This window comes from Eptatretus burgeri, chromosome 10 (genome assembly GCF_056783735.1).
Source record: "Eptatretus burgeri isolate ZD-2024b chromosome 10, Ebu_testis_v1, whole genome shotgun sequence".
Lineage (NCBI taxonomy): Eukaryota > Metazoa > Chordata > Myxini > Myxiniformes > Myxinidae > Eptatretus > Eptatretus burgeri.
The window spans coordinates 71,300,419-71,318,898 of record NC_140970.1 but is presented as its reverse complement, the minus strand read 5'-3'; the positions used below and the strand labels follow the sequence as shown (position 1 = coordinate 71,318,898).

At 52.5% G+C, this 18,480-nt stretch overlaps 1 protein-coding gene across 3 annotated transcripts in view; it reads left to right on the top strand.

Moving 5' to 3' along the window:
* LOC147018843 (tetratricopeptide repeat protein 17-like) overlaps positions 1-18,480 on the top strand; it is a 72,126-nt gene that overhangs the window by 15,978 nt on the left and 37,668 nt on the right. For 2 of the 3 annotated variants that reach the window (XM_085898911.1, XM_085898910.1), the window contains exon 2: positions 12,812-12,992. In XM_085898911.1, coding sequence (XP_085755037.1) covers positions 12,812-12,992 — 181 coding nt within the window. Of the gene's footprint in view, positions 1-12,441; positions 12,461-12,811; positions 12,993-18,480 lie in introns of those variants that run through there. The other variant, XM_085898912.1, reaches the window with a different exon arrangement.

The following is an 18,480-nucleotide window of genomic DNA, read 5'->3' as shown; positions in this document are numbered from 1 at the left end:
AACAGAATATTTCAAAAAGCTGTGGACGGATTATGACAAAACTTTGTGGATCAGTTGGGGAGGTGACAAGAACAAGCCAATTAGATGTTTGTGTGTGACAAGGACGAAAGTCCTGATCTGCATCCCAACCAATCAGTGGGTTACAAAACATAAAACTGTTCATTCTGGTGGAGGTATGCACTCCACCAAGTGCTGTTCTAGTTTTGGAGTTGTTTTATTTAAATTTACAGCAGCTTTCATAATTTTTGAGTTTCATTTCCCTCCTTTAATTGACAGACGTAGTTGTCCTTATTTCCTTTCTTAATCCGTCTCTGCTTTTCAAGTTCATTTCCATGTAGTGCTCAATTTGTATCAGTGAGGCAAGACGTTTTTCTCAAAGCTCGCTATTATTTGTGTCTGGTATTGTTTATTGAATCTCTCAGTCTGGCAGGATGGCCGACAGATGTGCACAATCGCCTCAGCTATTTAGGCTCGGCCCGAACCAGATATAAACTGTCATCCTGGAGTTTCACAGGCAGGGCGATTCATTGTTATGTGTGTGGCGTCCCTCGTACGGACGTTTAACTTGGCATCCTGTCTGCTAGTATTAGTTAGTGGATGTTAGATCTCACGGTGTCCTTTGCAAAGAGTAGGCGAGCTATCACCAGTACCGTGGCCAAATTACAAATTTCTGCCCTAACCTTAGTTGAACATTAGGCCTGGCGAGCAATAAACAAATTGAATCGATCCCAAATGGAGTTGAGAAAGTTCTCAAGGCAAAATTGGGTCACACTGATTATATTGTTGCGGTCTTCGCGCCCGCCGGCGTGCTGACGGCCACGTAACTCGAATCGCGGCACGTCGCCCACCGGACGGACAATCCAGTCGTGACCCTCTCGGACTAACGCCGGGAACCAGTCACGGGTGGACCTTTCGGTCTCACCGCGATCGAGCCAATCAGCCCCCGCGTGGGATAGGGTTGCTCGCCAAATTCGAACTACCTAAGTACCCACGCGGAGGGTAGACCGGGCGATCGCACCTCGCCGCAGGTCGACTTCGGACACGGGCCACTTAAGCGACCCGTTCCGTACTATCAGAATAACCAAGCGGTGTTATCGTCGACCTCGACGGTTCGATTAATTATCGGGCGTATTCAGCCCACTACCAACCCTTCACGTGAAGCAAGATGGGGATTCAAAGAAAGAAATGACGAAGCGAAGCGGGAAACAGTTCAACAATAAAGCACATTTATTCGCGACGAACGGAAAGCACACAAATACAATTCCACCAAATGCACACAAAAAAAGAAAACACAATTCCATTTACACAAAAAGCAAACATAAAAGTGAAAACACAGTGCAGAGCTAATACCGACTACCGAGCACACGGCAACACTTATACAATTCTACTTCACAGACGGCGCCGACAACACATACCCAAAACCAAGGAAAAGAAATCCCCCAAGAATGAGGTAGGCCTGGGGCCGAGACCGGGTCGGGCCTACCCGTCTGGTGATGAGACGCGGAGCGGCGATGGCCCCGCAACCCGCGGGCCTCGTGGACAGTGCCTCGCTGGGGGTGGGAACGGGGCCCCCTTGGTCGCACTATCTCAGCGCGGGGGGAAACAGGAGGGGGTTGCTGATGCTCGGGGTATAGAGGATCTTTATTATGTGCGACGAGCGTCTCCACCTCGGCCAAGTCGCGCTGTCGGCCTCCCTCGGGTGCAGCTTCCTGCACGACGCGAGCACCCCCTCGTCTGGTGTCGCCGCCTTTCCACAGCTCCGTCCCCTCCGTTCCGACTCCAACGCACACGACGAGCAGCTCCACCGCCCGCGAAGTCTTGACCCTCTGCTTCCGACTCTCCTCTTCTTGACTCTCCGACCCCTCGTTCTCGTTCTGCTGACTCTCCTCTGACTGAGGAACACCGTCCTTTTATCCCCCCGTAACTTCGCCTTTGACCCCCTCCCTTTGACCTTTCACCTCGCTCCCCATTGGCCCGAGAAAAAGTGGGCGTGAAGGCTTTTTGATCCACAAATTTGCATATATCGATCGCCCTGGGGGCGGGGCCAATTCGCCCCTCGCTCACCGATTGGACGGCAAAAAGTGGGCGTGTGTCGTTTTTGATCCGTTTTTGAAGCAGAAAATCCGTGATTTTGTACACGCTGTTCGACGCGCGTTCTGCATGAGTCCAACACCGGTACCCACAGCGGGGCAAGAACGGTGGCGATGCTACGGTTGTGAGGTGTGCGTGAAGGTCGTGGCGGTTGTGGTGAAGCGGTGGTTGTGGTCGGTGGTTGATGTTGTGGTTGTGATCATGGCGGTTGGTCCAAAATAAAGATAGTGAAAGAAAAACGGCTATCCTGAAGAGTCGCAGCACGTATAAATGACATGTATTCCCACTAGACAACGGGTTTGGGCCTAACTACACATGCACTTACCGAGATACCTCACCTAAGGGACCTGAATGGTGGTTTGCGAATCTGGTAACCACAACACTACCCCCTTCCCTTTTTACAGACTCGTCCCGAGTCGTCAAATTTTCGTGTGCCATCATGTGTAGTTTTCCCCTAGTACATTTTACCTACGGGTCCCTGAGTGCGACATTCATGGTATTCGTGTCCCCAAAATAAATAACCTGAGGGCTGCGTAACTATCTAAACAAACTCACTCACACGGACGACTTCAATAAAATTGCCGGCGCTAAGACAAACATGCCGGGGGCGCACTCATATGTACAGTACATCTTACCTTAACTTACAAATCTTACACTAAACCATGGCCCAGGATCATTGAACTCTGCAAAAGAAAGCAGTTAGCAGGGAGCCAGGCTGCCCACATGCAGTCTCTGGCTCAAACAATGCAGGTGACAGGGAACGTGGCTGGCTGCTCACACAGTCCAAGGCCTTCCCTTTTGAACTGAACTCAGTGAACCACAACGGTGCTTGGGCTGCACAAACGCAGTCTCCGTGCCAGCTCAAGTGGCACACGCAATGAGCACAACGAATGGATGCATGGACACAAACACGGTGCACGGGCTGCCACTGCAGGCCCGTGTTGTACCTGCCAACAGGGCAGTTCTTGCAGCTTGCAAACTGTTGCCTTGATCCTGGCGCACATGGAAACGAACAGGGGGGGGGGGGCAAAGCAAAAATTGAACGGGGGCTGGTGAACAGGGGCAGTGGGCATGGCATGGCAAAGGCAGCAGGCAAACACAGCCCGCAGAAGAAGGCCGCTGCAGGCAAACACAGCCGGCAGATGAACTGGCCGGCACAGGCCTTGAAGAAAAACAGCCAGCAGATGAACTGGCCGGCACAGGCCTTGCAGTAACACAGCCAGCAGATGAAGCTGGCCAGCTTTTGCCGTCAGTGGAAGTTGGTGGAGGGAGTGCGGTGGTGCTGGCCACTTGGAAGGCGGGCTCGGACCTACCTACCCGTCTCCCTCCCAACCTATCGCCTTTGCCTGTCACTGTACATACCCACTCCCTTAATTTGTCAAACCCCAATTTAGCCCCAACTTATTTTTTTGTTGTTTTTATTTTTACTCCCCCACTATAAATCGTCCCCTAACCCCCTTTATCGTCCTTGTTCGGCTAACCTATCCTGTCACCTAGCCTACTCCCAACCCCTACGTTCCCTTCCCGGAGGGGAACAAGGGAGAGCTAACGTCCTGTGTCGAGGCCCAACGAAGCCTCAGAATGGCCTCCCCAGAGTTCGGCGATCTTAACACCAAGTGGGTCCAGCGGCCCACAACGACAGCGAGGGGATGGATGGTGCGGAGGGGTACATCTCCTAATCTATCCTAACCATTTAACTGTTAAACTACCCCGGGGCTTTCAACAAGCGCCTCTCGCTTAAACTATTGGTTCTAACAACCCAGATTCCCGTCGCCTGTGTTGGTGTCCTTACAATTTCGGGCCTCGCCCCCCAATTTTCTCTCCGTGCCCTCACACGGTCTCCTGGCTGGGACACGTGGCTCCCTTTGGCAGGCACGACCCTCTGCCGAATCTCCCGCTATGGCACCCCGGGCACTACACTGCCTCCGAGCCTACCAGCTCCCTAACACCGGGGAGTGCCCCCCATGGCACCTCCCCTGAAACGCACACGTGGCAGGCCGGCCTCCCGGGCCCCTTTCCGAGGGTCACCCGTGCCCACAACACTGCCCACGCGGCTAATGGCGCCCCGGGCCCCCGCACCAAGCAGGCGCACCCGTGCCCACTACTCTATCCCGGCCCCCCATGGGCCCTTGGCCTACCACGGCCGACCAGCCTGGTGCCCGGGGTACCCACTCAGCGATACTCACCCTTCGCAGCCACGCTCCCAAGCCCGTCAACAGGGCTCCTGCACCCCTCCAAATGGGTCTCGAGCCTACTTTCCCACCAACAGCAAAACGACCTCCATTTTTCAATTTGACTAACCCAGCTAACTCACTTTACTCTGACCCCGGGGTCCCTTGGGCGGGAGTCACTCCTCCCCCCAATCACTCATCGCACCATGCATTCCCCATTCACTCCACTCACACAGACCCGCTGGCCTCACTCACTCACCAAGTACTCACCTCACAACTCTCCAACTCTTCAACACACACACCGCTGAACTCTGCCATCCTCCTAACTACATCCCCTAACTAACTCGTGCTCCCACGTCGTCCCTTAAACTACAGCACGTTCCATTTAATCTACGTAGCTAAACTACGTCCCCTCTACACATCCACAAGTCTGTCACGGTCTCCAAATAAATCATTTTATTTCCCAACCTAAAGCTCACTAAATCCCTCTACCTAATCCATTCCACGGACTCCATGAGGACTTACCCCTGCCCCATGGAGTCGGTCCAACTAAGCTAACCCTTCCCCCTAACTAGTTTTCATCCTGTGCCCAGGGTAAGGGGGTCTTTCACCCTTTGCCCAGGAATCCTGTACACCCGAAAGTGAGGCTTGCTTTTTTCCTTTTTTTTCCATGCGCAGCACCTGCGCGGCAACTCAGAGCTCGCGCACTTTGCACCTGCCCGTGACGTCATGCAGCTGCACGTGTTCCTCGTCCCTCCTTGGACGGGACCATCCGGCAGAGATACCCCTCCTGCCGAATTCCAACCCCACGTGCAGCCATGGCGTCACCGTGCGCAAAAAAAAAAATAAAATAAATAAAAAAAACACAAGCCACACGTCTCGAGGGGTTCCCCACGCGAACACATGTGCTTTGCCCGTTGGAGCTTAACACACACGATCGCGTGGAGAACCCGTCCGGTCCAAATCCATTTACCTGCCTAAACTTTGTCCGTCCGCGGGATCGGCAAATCCACCGCGTGCGTTTCCGGACCGGGAATTCACTCTCGCAAGCGAGCACGTGGTGGTCTCGTGCGTTGCACAGCACGAACCGCGTGCTCACTGCTGGGTGAACCCGGCACAGTCCTCGAAACAGCTACAGCCGCTACCCGGCTTTCTCTCCTCTGTCGCCTTCGTCGTCTCCATTCCACACGCGCATACCTGCGTGTTACGACGCACACAGTCCACTCCATTAAACTCACACCGGGAGACGCGGCTGCGTGCTCCCGCATGCCAACCGACATCTCCCTCTCATACCGCTCTCTCACACACACGGTCTCCCTGGCACACAGCGACCTTGCACACGGCCGTTCACTCACGCGTGCCTCACTACTCACACAAACCATACTACTCACACGTGGTGCTCCATTCACTCGCGCGGGGGCACTCACCCGCGGTGCCTCACCCACACACGCGAGGGCACTCAACCGCTGTGCCTCATCCACACACCGTGCCTCATCCACACACGGTTCCTCACCCACACACGCGGGGGCACTAACCCGCGGTGCCTCATCCACACTGGCCGTTTCACTCACACACACGGCCTCTTCCACACACGGTGCCTCATCCACACACGGCGTGCTGGGAAGCACGTACTCCGGCACCATCGCCACCACACCAATCACACACGGGGTCGCTTCCACACACGGGGACGCACTCACACCTTGCACCACACACACAGGGACAATCATACTGGGGATTCGTGTCCCCACAAGGGTCTCCGGGGCCTCTATACCACCCAAGCTCTCCGTGCACCCGTCCACAGCACTCGTCCCCTCAACCTCGCAAAACACGACCGAACTCACCTGGTCGTGACTCGCCTCAAGGGGGCATACTCCCTCCCCTCGTTCCTGGAGGAGGCCATCCCGCTGCTCGCACCAGGTCCCTACACGCTCCGCGAGCTCACCCCCATTGTCCTCCACTACCTCCGTGTGTGCGTGCGCGTCACTTACCCCGTCTTCATCGTGTAGTCTTCCCTCTATCGTTCCCATCTCCCGTGTCTCTGCCAACTCTTCACCCTTTACCTCCCTTGTCTCAACTATTATTTCCGTTGTCGTCACCTCGTGTCTCGTCTCACACGTTTTGGTCTCCCCATTTAATTTTTCCCTTTCGGTCATCGTCACGACCCTCGCCCAACACGTTCCACGAATTATTTTTTCACCCGCCTCCACCGCGGGCCTGTCAGCCGTTGTACCCCCTTCCAGCTCGTTTGCTCCCACACGTGAAGTCGCCATTCCCAGCTCCCTGGTCACGGCCTTCATGCCCGCCTGCAGGCTTCGGCCCATGTTCTGCGTCTCACCCCGCAGCTCTTTCATCTCTTCCCTCATTTGCTGTGTATTCGCATCCATCGTCGTTTTCACTTCATTTGTATTTGTATCCATCTTTTCGTTCATGCCTTTCATTTCGTTTGTATTTGTATCCATCTTTTCGTTCATGCCTTTCATTTCGTTTGTATTTGTATCCATCTTTTCGTTCATGCCTTTCATTTCGTTTTTCATTTCATTTGTGTTTGCATCCATTTTTTCGATCATTTTCGCATTCATCTTTTCGTTCATTGCCGCCAGCATGGCGCATAGCTGGGCCATGTTGGATGCACTCAGCTGAGCCGTTTCGGCAGGGGTTGGGGAAGGGTTTTGGTGGAGAGGGGGGGGGGAGGTGTCATACACCGCGGCCGCTGCCGCACCCACCTCGGGCCCTGGGTTCAGTTGGGCGAGTTCGTGTTCCTGCACAATCAACATTTCCTGCTCGGGGATTCCATCCTGAGCCATGGATTCTACACATTCTACATCCATTTCTAATACCCCCGGCTCCCGCTCGCCTTGAGACGCCATCTTGCTTCTCGTGAAGGGTTAATTTGCTCGCTCGTAATTTGGAGGGAATCGGGGGTCGCTTCTCTCACCCCTGGACCGATTCCCGTGAATTTAGCCGGAGACAGGAGAGCCCGTTTTCCTGTTCTCCGATACCAGTGCCGCGAGGAGGGCGATGAATTTGTATCCCACTCCTGACACCAGTGTTGCGGTATTCGCGCCCGCCGGCGTGCGAACGGCCACGTAACTCGAATCGCGGCACGTCGCCCACCGGACGGACAATCCAGTCGTGACCCTCTCGGACTAACGCCGGGAACCAGTCACGGGTGGACCTTTCGGTCTCACCGCGATCGAGCCAATCAGCCCCCGCGTGGGATAGGGTTGCTCGCCAAATTCGAACTACCTAAGTACCCACGCGGAGGGTAGACCGGGCGATCGCACCTCGCCGCAGGTCGACTTCGGACACGGGCCACTTAAGCGACCCGTTCCGTACTATCAGAATAACCGAGCGGTGTTATCGTCGACCTCGACGGTTCGATTAATTATCGGGCGTACTCAGCCCACTACCAACTGTGGTGTAGTCATGCCCGCGGGGAGGGGCATGATGATGATGCATGATGGGCGTGATGGTTGGAGGAGTGGCCGTGGGGTTCGGCGAGGGATATGAGGTGTGCACGCCGTCTGAGGCGTGGTAGTAATACTGGAGTCGGCCGGCTCGTGAGTGTACCGCGTACGGAATAAAGGAGAGCCGCGGGCACAGTACGCCCTGGCTCGCACTCGTGTGGTGTAGTCATGCCCGCGGGGAGGGGCATGATGATGATGCATGATGGGCGTGATGGTTGGAGGAGTGGCCGTGGGGTTCGGCGAGGGATATGAGGTGTGCACGAACAGTGGCGACGAGGATCGGCGGATCGACGTGTGTAAGGGCGGCAAATGACCCGTGCGGTTCCAGGCTACGGAGCCAAAGGTCTCGCCGGCGCGAACATGGCAAAGGGTCGGTGCATGGCAAACGTACACGTGCCCGCCTTCGTCGGAATCTACTTCGGCCACGTCGAGTGGGCAACGTTCGTTCATTTGGTTCATTTTCTTGTTCGTTTTGTCGAGGATACGCGTTTCGGCTCGAACGTGGCGTTGGACGTCGCGCAAGCTCTGGAGAATATCCGAGGTCTCGATGGTCGGGACACAGCAGATGGTCTAGGGGTCATCGCGATGGGCCAGGCACGCACGGCCATGCGCACGGTCTGCGGCGCGGGTCGTGGGCGAGCGTGGCAATGCAATCACTCGGACGGCGGTCTGGGCTCTCGAGGTCATCTACGGTGTGTGGGCCGAGGGTCATCGCCCATTGTTACGGTCATAGATGGCGGTGTGCGAGGCGATCCTTCCGTCCCGCGTCGAACCCTGCTTGCGATTGATCCGGAAATGACAAGATCAGTGGCAGGGGGGGGGGAAGTGAGCGGGGCACGGATCGGGTGTCGAGTTGAGTCCACTCGTGCTGGCCGCGCATCGCATTCGGCTGTGCCGTGCAAATTCACGGCAGAGGAGCATCCGGCACGGTTCAGAGATCATTTTATTTCTGGTCTGCGAGCAGCCATTGACATTGTCTGCGAGCAGCCATTGACCGACATCACATTCGACTCGGCGATCGCGACTGTTTCATCTATCGAGCAGACACCGGTGACCGCGCAAGTCCGCGCGATGGCTCAAGTGCCGCAGGGTGCTCGCACGCCTAGCGGTGCGGGACGAGAGCGCGCACCGCAGCACGGTCGCACCGGGAGCGAAGGGGCACCGCAGCACGATCGCACCGGGAGCGAAGGGGCACCGCAGCACGATCGCACCGGGAGCGAAGGGGCACCGCAGCAGGACCCCAGTGACCTGGAGATCAGCCTGCAGCCGGGGCATGATGATGCCGGCGAGCCGGAGCAGGAGCCGGGCTCGGCGAGCCGGACCCTTTTGGGTCGGAACGGGTTCCGGTTTGTGCCTCCAGATGTGCCAGTGCTCTCTTCGAGACCTTCGTCGAATACCGAGGTTCGTGAGGCAATGCGCATCGGTGTGGTTCAGGCAGCTTCAACAGGTGGCGGTGGGCCCGTGGCGTTAAAGGGAATCGCGAGTCGCAGCATCGAGTCGACAACCAAGGAGCGGACTCGTGATGCGGGTTGTGGGTTGTTGTTCATGGCATATGTGTTTTTCCTTGCTCTAGTGATGCAGTTTAACGTTGTTGAAATAAATGCCAGCAGTTCTCATGTAAAAGTGGATGTGGCGGAGATCAGTCAATGGGAGTTGGATTATGGTCAATGTGATGTGGGGGCGAATAAAGAAGGTTTGTTAGCCTCCAGTTGCTCCAGGCCGCAGGTAATTGCTTTGTCATGTGCTGGGATTTTATCAAAAAAGCGCGCTGTACGGAAAAATGAATTTACGATGCTTCGAATGTTATTCCTATTGATTTATAACGAGCTTATGGTTGAAGTGGGGTTTAAATGGAATTACTACTGTCTAACTGCCGTGTGGGTCTCGGAGATCGACTCGGGGCCGGGACTCGTGCGCTGGTCGGCGTTACCCCCACCTCTGCTTTCAGCGAGGTCAGACGTGCCTGGCGCCTGGGGCGTGGCTCTCTGGGTGCGCTCAAGGCCGTTTTGGCCATGCGGTGGAATCTTAACTGATTATGGTGCATGAAGGTTGGGGAGTATTTGTTGCTTCCGGCAAAGGGTGCTGTTCAGCGCCCCCACCAAGGTCGGTTGGGTCTGGCGGTGGCGCCGCGGGTTCCAGACAGCGGGGGTCCGGCCTCGAAAGGTTTATCTGTTTCAGGTCTGCCTGGGGGCGGGTTTGCTGAGTCGTGCTGCTGTGCTTCTCCAGTAGCTCGCTTCCACGCATTATATGATGTGATGTGCTATTATACTTTGTTATTTTCATTTTATTTCCATGATTATTATACGAAATCCTTCGTGTTCTGCATGCTTCTTATAATACTGATCATTTAATAATCATACTTTTAGGAGGGAGGAGTGTGGTGTAGTCATGCCCGCGGGGAGGGGCATGATGATGATGCATGATGGGCGTGATGGTTGGAGGAGTGGCCGTGGGGTTCGGCGAGGGATATGAGGTGTGCACGCCGTCTGAGGCGTGGTAGTAATACTGGAGTCGGCCGGCTCGTGAGTGTACCGCGTACGGAATAAAGGAGAGCCGCGGGCACAGTACGCCCTGGCTCGCACTCGTGCAACACAGCCCGGCTCGACTGTTCCTCCGCTTCGTGTCTGCCTGCTAAGCATCTCCCAACCCAGTACAGTACATCGTGTCTGCCTGCTAAGCATCTCCCAACCCAGTACAGTACACCAACCCTTTACGTGAAGCAAGATGAGGGTTCAATGGGGGAAAAGACGAAGCGAAGCGGGAGAACAGTTCAACAATAAAGCACATTTATTCTCGGCACACGGGAAGCACACAAATACAATTCCACCAAATGCACACAAAAAAAAGAAAACACACTTCCATTTACACAAAAAGCAAACATAAAAGTGAAAACACAGTGCAGAGCTAATACCGACTACCGAGCACACGGCAACACTTATACAATTCTACTTCACAGACGGCGCCGACAACACATACCCAAAACCAAGGAAAAGAAATCCCCCAAGAATGAGGTAGGCCTGAGGCCGAGACCGGGTCGGGCCTACCCGTCTGGTGATGAGACGCGGAGCGGCGATGGCCCCGCAACCCGCGGGCCTCGTGGACAGTCTCAGGCAGGGGGTGGGAACGGGGCCCCCTTGGTCGCACTATCTCAGCGCGGGGGGAAACAGGAGGGGGTTGCTGATGCTCGGGGTATAGAGGATCTTTATTATATGCGACGAGCGTCTCCACCTCGGCCAGGTCGCGCTGTCGGCCTCCTTCGGGTGCAGCTTCCTGCACGACGCGAGCACCCCCTCGTCTGGTGTCGCCGCCTTTCCACCGCTCCGTCCCCTCCGTTCCGACTCCAACGCACACGACGAGCAGCTCCACCGCCCGCGAAGTCTTGACCCTCTGATTCCGACTCTCCTCTTCTTGACTCTCCGACCCGTTCTTGTTTGCGACTCTCTCGTTCCGACTCCTCGTTCTCGTTCTGCTGACTCTCTCGTTCCGACTCCTCGTTCTCGTTCTGCTGACTCTCTCGTTCCGACTCCTCGTTCTCGTTCTGCTGACTCTCTCGTTCCGACTCCTCGTTCTCGTTCTGCTGACTCTCTCGTTCCGACTCCTCGTTCTCGTTCTGCTGACTCTCTCGTTCCGACTCCTCGTTCTCGTTCTGCTGACTCTCCTCTGACTGACGAACACCGTCCTTTTATCCCCCCGTAACTTCGCCTTTGACCCCCTCCCTTTGACCTTTCACCTCGCTCCCCATTGGCCCGAGAAAAAGTGGGCGTGAAGGCTTTTTGATCCACAAATTTGCATATATCGATCGTTCTGGAGGCGGGGCCAAATCGCCCCTCGCTCACCGATTGGACGGCAAAAAGTGGGCGTGTGTCGTTTTTGATCCGTTTTTGAAGCAGAAAATCCGTGATTTTGTACACGCTGTTCGACGCGCGTTCTGCATGAGTCCAACACCGGTACCCACAGCGGGGCAAGAACGGTGGCGATGCTACGGTTGTGAGGTGTGCGTGAAGGTCGTGGCGGTTGTGGTGAAGCGGTGGTTGTGGTCGGTGGTTGATGTTGTGGTTGTGATCATGGCGGTTGGTCCAAAATAAAGATAGTGAAAGAAAAACGGCTATCCTGAAGAGTCGCAGCACGTATAAATGACATGTATTCCCACTAGACAACGGGTTTGGGCCTAACTACACATGCACTTACCGAGATACCTCACCTAAGGGACCTGAATGGTGGTTTGCGAATCTGGTAACCACAACAATATGTAAAGACAGATTTTATTTATTTTCCAATTATAATAAGTGTCGTAATATCCGTAAGAGTTCATGGCAATCCCTTGGAAAGTTATTTTGGTTTCATATTGCAATGATTTATTTTGCCGTCATGTTTCAATTAATAAATTTCCTGTTTCACTCGTACTTTTGCACCCCACTGCATGTATATGCAAGCAGCACGCACAAACAACAGCCATGATGACATCAGCATCAACAATAACTACCATGTATTATATAAGGACCTTTTTGTTCTTTCACGTTTTACTTCATTTTATATCCTTATGGAGACACACATATATTTGCAATGCGATATGTTTGTGAAGTGGAACATGCTGTCTTTTGATTAGACATGCTGTCAACATCGGCGAAGCGATGGATCGGCATGCCTACTATACAATGTGCTCTCCTCTGACGTGTTCTGTCGCTCAAAGCAATATTTTGGCCTTGTTTCATTTCTACACCCTCCACATTGGTATGTGATTGTTCGCTTGCATTTTTTCCTCATTTTGATTTTGCTTTTTATTGCTGAGGCTCCAGTCGCTTCCTGAACCCATTTGTGAGTGCAACCTGGCTGCTTTTTATCCCTTATTCGCTCTACGAGTGTCGTATTTGTGAAACTAACGAGGAATGAACTATAATTCTGTGATGCCAAGCTGTTTGATGTGAAATGGAGGGGGTTGGAGAATTGTCAGGTCTTTGATTCTTGATCGACCGATTCCTTCAGAGTATATTCAATAAGAAAAAAGAAAATAATTTGACAATAGGAATATAGACTACCCTGTTTTATTGCTGGTTTTGTAATTATTTGATTGTTGTTCATCAGATGTGGTGAGGGCAAAGAATTCTGGGCAGAAGATGGAGTGGGAGGAGGACTGGCATGGAGCAGATGATGCGATCATGAGCATTGTAATGGGAAGTCTGACAAAAACCCTGTCATCTGAGCCGGAGCCATGTCCTGCATGCCTCCAGCACTCTCCAAGTAGCACGTTCTTGCAGCAGGGCAGGTATCTGCAATGTGTTATTTATGTATCCTGGTCTACTATTTATATTGGTGTATCAGGTGGTTTCAAAGTTTATCGGAAGGCTGCACAGAATCTACATTTCTTATTTCCATCCAGATGCACTCGTACTGTATATCATAAATAACAGCATGTATGGCGCTGCATTCGAGAGGGTTCTAGACTGATCTCCTCCTAATTATTCTCACTTTATTGTGGGGTTGGCTGGGGTGGTTGTGGGAGTGGGGGGGGGGGATTTTTGGCCCAAGTCGTTCACGAAACTGGCCAGGCCTGACATTTGACTAAGGTTAGGGCAGTAATTTGTAATTTGGCCACCCGTTTATCGTCAATCCGAGGAACATCACGCACGTTAATTAAACACCCGGCCTGTGAAACACCAGAATGGCAGTTTATAGCTGGGCTAAGATTCAAACCCAGGCTCGACAGCTTAGAGGTGAGTGTGCGTACCTTAAGGCCAACCTCCCAGCTCATACTGATCTTTTATTTTGCAAAATAAATGTGTCCACACTCATGCTATCAAGCTATTTTACTGACCTCACCTGTTCCCGAAGGGACAAGAGAGGCTATTGTAATTGTGCGTGTGCTCGTCTGTCCGTTTGCCCATGCAGACATACTTTAGTGTACATAATTCTGTCGAAGATTCATAAATGTATATACAAAGGTGACGCTGTGCATTGATAAATGTTCAGTCTTATTAATTGATGAGGTGCTCTCCTGTTTCCTTGTCGGGATAGAACTGTGTATTCTACTTGGGTTGGTGACATTGCAGGCAAGATGACTGTTATTGCTTTTTCTGTTGTGGAATTTGCTGTTATAGTTGGAGCACAATTTCTGCAAATAATTGAAAACAGCACGTGGCTTTCGATAACATGAGTATTGCAGATTCAAGATTAATTTCCACCTTTTGGAAATCTCCAAGTTGAAACTTGTGTGCATGTGATATACAAGGGTTCTTCAAGGTTCAATGTGAACTTTTTATTGTAAAAAAAAAGAAAAGAAGTTTATTTGTACATTTTTGTGCAATGGTTGTCTATCTTGAGAGATTTGTAAAGGAAGTGACATCACCACTGGTCAAAGCATTCTGGGTAAAGCCAACACAATTTTTTTTTTTGTATACCTTGGTCGAGGCTCGTATGAGAGCGAACACACAACTCACAGCAAGGAGGCATGAGACAAGAGGGGCGGGAGTGGAAGGGACAAAACAGTGGGGAACAGACACATTAGGTGAACTGTGGAAGGGAGAGGGATGGGGATGGGACGGGGAACATGACGAAGAGAAGATGGACATTTCAGGGACTTTCAGGAATGAAAGCAGGAGAAATGAAGGAAGTGGGCTTGGGTGGATTATCGGGGGTAGAAAAGATCGAGGATTTGGATGGGGGAAGATAAGAGGTGGTGGTGAACAGCTGTTTTGAAAGCCTGGAGGGAAGAATGGGAAAGAATAGAGTGAGGAAGTTTATTCCAAAGGCGGGAAAAAAGAGGAATGAAAGAGTGAAGATGAGCAGTGATTCGTGATTTTGGTAGTTTTACCAGAAGGGGGTTGTTGGCGGACCTTGAGCGCCCTGTGGAAATGTGGTGGGGACAAATCGCAGAGAGAGCAGGGGGGGGCAAGGCTGGAGAGGAGTCGGTAGAAGACAGAAAGACCACCGACCAACCTGCGGTGATTGACTGAGAGGCCCAAAGACTCAGCTTCATTGCAGGAGATGCCGATGATCTTAAATGCCCTGGTTTCGACAGCGTGAAGCCGAGAAAGGTGGGAGGCAGGAGCACCAGCCCAGAGGGGAGAGCAGTACTCCATCAGGCTACGGACAAAAGCTTTGTAAGTGGTCAGGAGCTCAAGAGGGCCGAGGAAGGACTTAGCACGACGGAGGATTCCCAGTCGGCGACTGGCTTTTGAGGTGAGGTTGGAAATGTGACTTTCCCAGGAAAGGTCATGGCAGATAGTGAGACCTAGAAGCTTGAAAGAAAAGACTTCTTCCAGAGAATTGTTGAGAAAGTGGATGGGGGGGTTTTGTAAACGGTCCTTTCGAAGAGACATAGTGAGAGTGTGAGATTTGTCTGGATTGAAAGACATGTTCCACGTGTTGGACCAGTTTGTGATTTTATCCAGATCTGCAGTGAGCGAAGAAGCTGCTGCTTGCCGGTCTGAGGGATGACAGATGGTACGGCAGAGGGTGGAGTCGTCGGCAAAGAGAAATAGAGGATTTTCCAGAGAGTCCGAGAGATCATTGATGAAAACCAGAAAAAGAACAGGGCCCAGAACGCTACCTTGAGGAACTCCAGCCTGCACAGGAAGAGGTGATGAAAGAACTCCATTTAGGGCCACACGTTGACTGCGACAGGAGAGGAAGTCTGCGAGCCATGAGTGGAGATGGCCTTGAATACCATGGGAAGAGAGTTTGGTGAGTAGGGCAGGGTGCCAGACTGTGTCAAAAGCACGTGATATGTCCAGGGATACGGCTCGGATTTCCTGTCTGGCATTGAGGACCTCCATCCATTGATGGGAGAGCAGAAGCAGCATATCCAGGGTAGAGTGACCTGGTCTGAAACCAAATTGATGATTGGAAATCAAGCCATTGGAGAAGAGGAAGGATTTCATGTCTGAAGCGATGATGGATTCCATCACCTTGCTGATGATTGGGAGAAGGCTGATTGGTCTGTCGTTACAGGGATCTGTTTTTGCACCTTTTTATGCAGGGCAGTGATGTTAGCAGATTTCCAAGCAGATGGCAGATGACCTTGGGCAAATGAGAGGGTGAATAGAACAGAGAGAGGGTGAGCAAGAGCAGAAGAGCAGGCTTTGAGGACACGTGGGCTGATGCCGTCTGGACCGGTTGCAGAATCTGACTCGAGGTTTGAAAGCAAGCTCTCCACCTTGTTAGGAGAAAAGGACACAGAGTCCAGGGACAGTTGGGTGCGACTGGGTAAAGTGGGTAGAGATAGTGATGGATTTAGGACACAAGATTTAGCTGCAAACACAGAGTTTAGACATTCAGCTTTATCACGTGTGGAATCAGCAGTGCGGCCATTTGAGGTAAGGGAGGGGATGGAGGGGGAACATACACCAGAAACAGATTTGATTAAACGCCACCAGGATTTTGAGGAGGGAGAGAGGTTTGAGAGTTCAGACTTGAGATGAGAAAGATGTTGTTTTCTGGCTCTCCTGAGGGTAGATACACATTTGTTCCGAGCTTTGTGGAAAGAACTGAGATTGCCCTCAGTTGGGTTTGCTTTCCATGAGGCAAAGGCAAGTTGTTTCACGACAACTGCCTCGCCACATGCTTCAGTAAACCAAGGGCGGGAGGAAGGGTAAGACAACTGAACACGAAAGGGGATAAATCTGTGCATGAGGGAGAGCAAGTTTCTTTGAAAGAATTCCCAGGATGAGTTGATGTTTGAGAAAGTAGTGATAGGAGACCAGTCTGTAAGTTTGATGGCTGCTCGGAGACCCTGCCAGTCGGCTTGAGTGAAATGCCAGACTCGACGGCGGTGAGGTGGTTCTCTGATAACAGCCAGAGAGATGTCCACTTTGACAAGGACGTGGTCAGAAGAACCAATTGGAGCGAAGGAAGAGCAGCAGATATTGTCAGGGAAATTTGTCAAAATCAGATCCAGAAGAGATGGAGTACCATTGGTTGAGATCCGGGTCAGGAAGTTGACCGATTGAGTCAGTCCCAATGAGTCGCAGAAAGCTTTTGCTGAGGTGCCATGGCAGGTGAGAGAGGTACCCACACCGAGCCAACTGGCGTGATGACAATTGAAGTCGCCACATAAGAGGAAGAGAGAGTTTGGATGAGAAGATAGAAGATGGTCCATGTTTTCGGATAGTGAGGTGTAGATGGAGTCATCACTGTTCGGTGGACGGTACAGTACACATATAAACATGAGGTGGGAGTGGAGGGGAAGCCGAAGCCAGAGGTATTCCTGGGGGTGTGGGGGAGTGAGAGCAGTGCATGGAGAGTGAGGAATAGAGTCTTTGATGAAGAGAGCAACACCTCCACCAGGACGAGGCTCAGGTCTGTCATACCGTAAGAGGGAGTAACCGGGGAGAGATACTTGGGAGTCAGACACGTCTTGGGAGAGGAAAGTTTCTGTAAGGGAGATAATGTCTGGTTTGTCAGTGGCAACCTGTATGGAAAGATCTGAAAGGTTTGAGCGAAGGCCCCGGATATTTGAGGTCCACACTTTTAATGAAGAGGTAGGGGAGGAGGCTTTGGGTGCAGGAGGTGGAGGGGGAGGGGGAGGGTAGGACAAGGGACGAGGGGGGCAGGTAAGGAGGGTTGCTGAAGGAGTGTGGGGTATTGCAGAATAGCGAGGGGAGGGGCCGAATGAGGAGGAGAAAAGGCTCTGTGGTGCTGGGGGAGAGGGGGGGATAAGAGACAAGGAATAAGGCAGTTGAGGATTTGAGGAGGTGGAGTGAAGAGATGGAGGTGAGAGGGCAGTGGAGGGAGGCAGGTTGGTGGATGAGAGGGGGGGGCAACTTTGAGAAGGAAGAGTGAGGGGGATGTAAGGTGGGAGAAAGGTGAGGGGGGGAATTTTTGAGAGAGGTGAGAGGGAGGCTTGGAGGGAGAAGAGTGGGATGGTTGCTTTGAGAGTGAGAGTGAGGGGTGAGGGGGGTGAGTTGGCACTGAAGTTGGAAAAAAAGAATGGTTGATGGAAAGCGAACATCCATGGCAAACTGTGGTTTTTAAAAGTGAATTTAAAAGTGAATTTAAAACACAATGGTGAATATAGTGATGTCTGCTGCAGAACAGTATATCGTGATGTCGTCTTTCACATGGAACTTCATATCAGCTGTAATTTGTATAACCAAGTATATTGCTGTTCAAAGTGATCCTACAAAAGTGGCTTGGTCTGGTTGTTTGATGGCTGCTTGGTAGAGAATCATATCCACCCTTCCACATGGGGAAACTTTTCCGATGTGGATGGAAATTCGTGTTTTTGTAACGACCCACACGGAGGTCTCTGTGTTGTAACGAACCACACAGAGGTCTCTGTGTTGTAACGACCCACACGGAGGTCTCTGTGTTGTAACGACCCACACGGAGGTCTCTGTGTTGTAACGACCCACACGGAGGTCTCTGTGTTGTAAAGACCCACACGGAGGTCTCTGTGTTGTAACGACCCACACGGAGGTCTCTGTGTTGTAACGACCCACACGGAGGTTTCTGTGTTGTAACGACCCACACGGAGGTTTCTGTGTTGTAACGACCCACACGGAGGTTTCTGTGTTGTAACGACCCACACGGAGGTTTCTGTGTTGTAACGACCCACACGGAGGTTTCCGTGTTGTGACGACCCGCACGGAGGTCTCCATGTTGTAACGACCCGCACGGAGGTTTAGTTGTTTTTGTAACGACCCGCACGGAGGTTTACGTGTTGTAACGACTCACACGGAGGTTTCCGTGTTGTAACGACCCGCACGGAGGTTTCCGTGTTGTAACGACCCGCACGGAGGTTTCCGTGTTGTAAC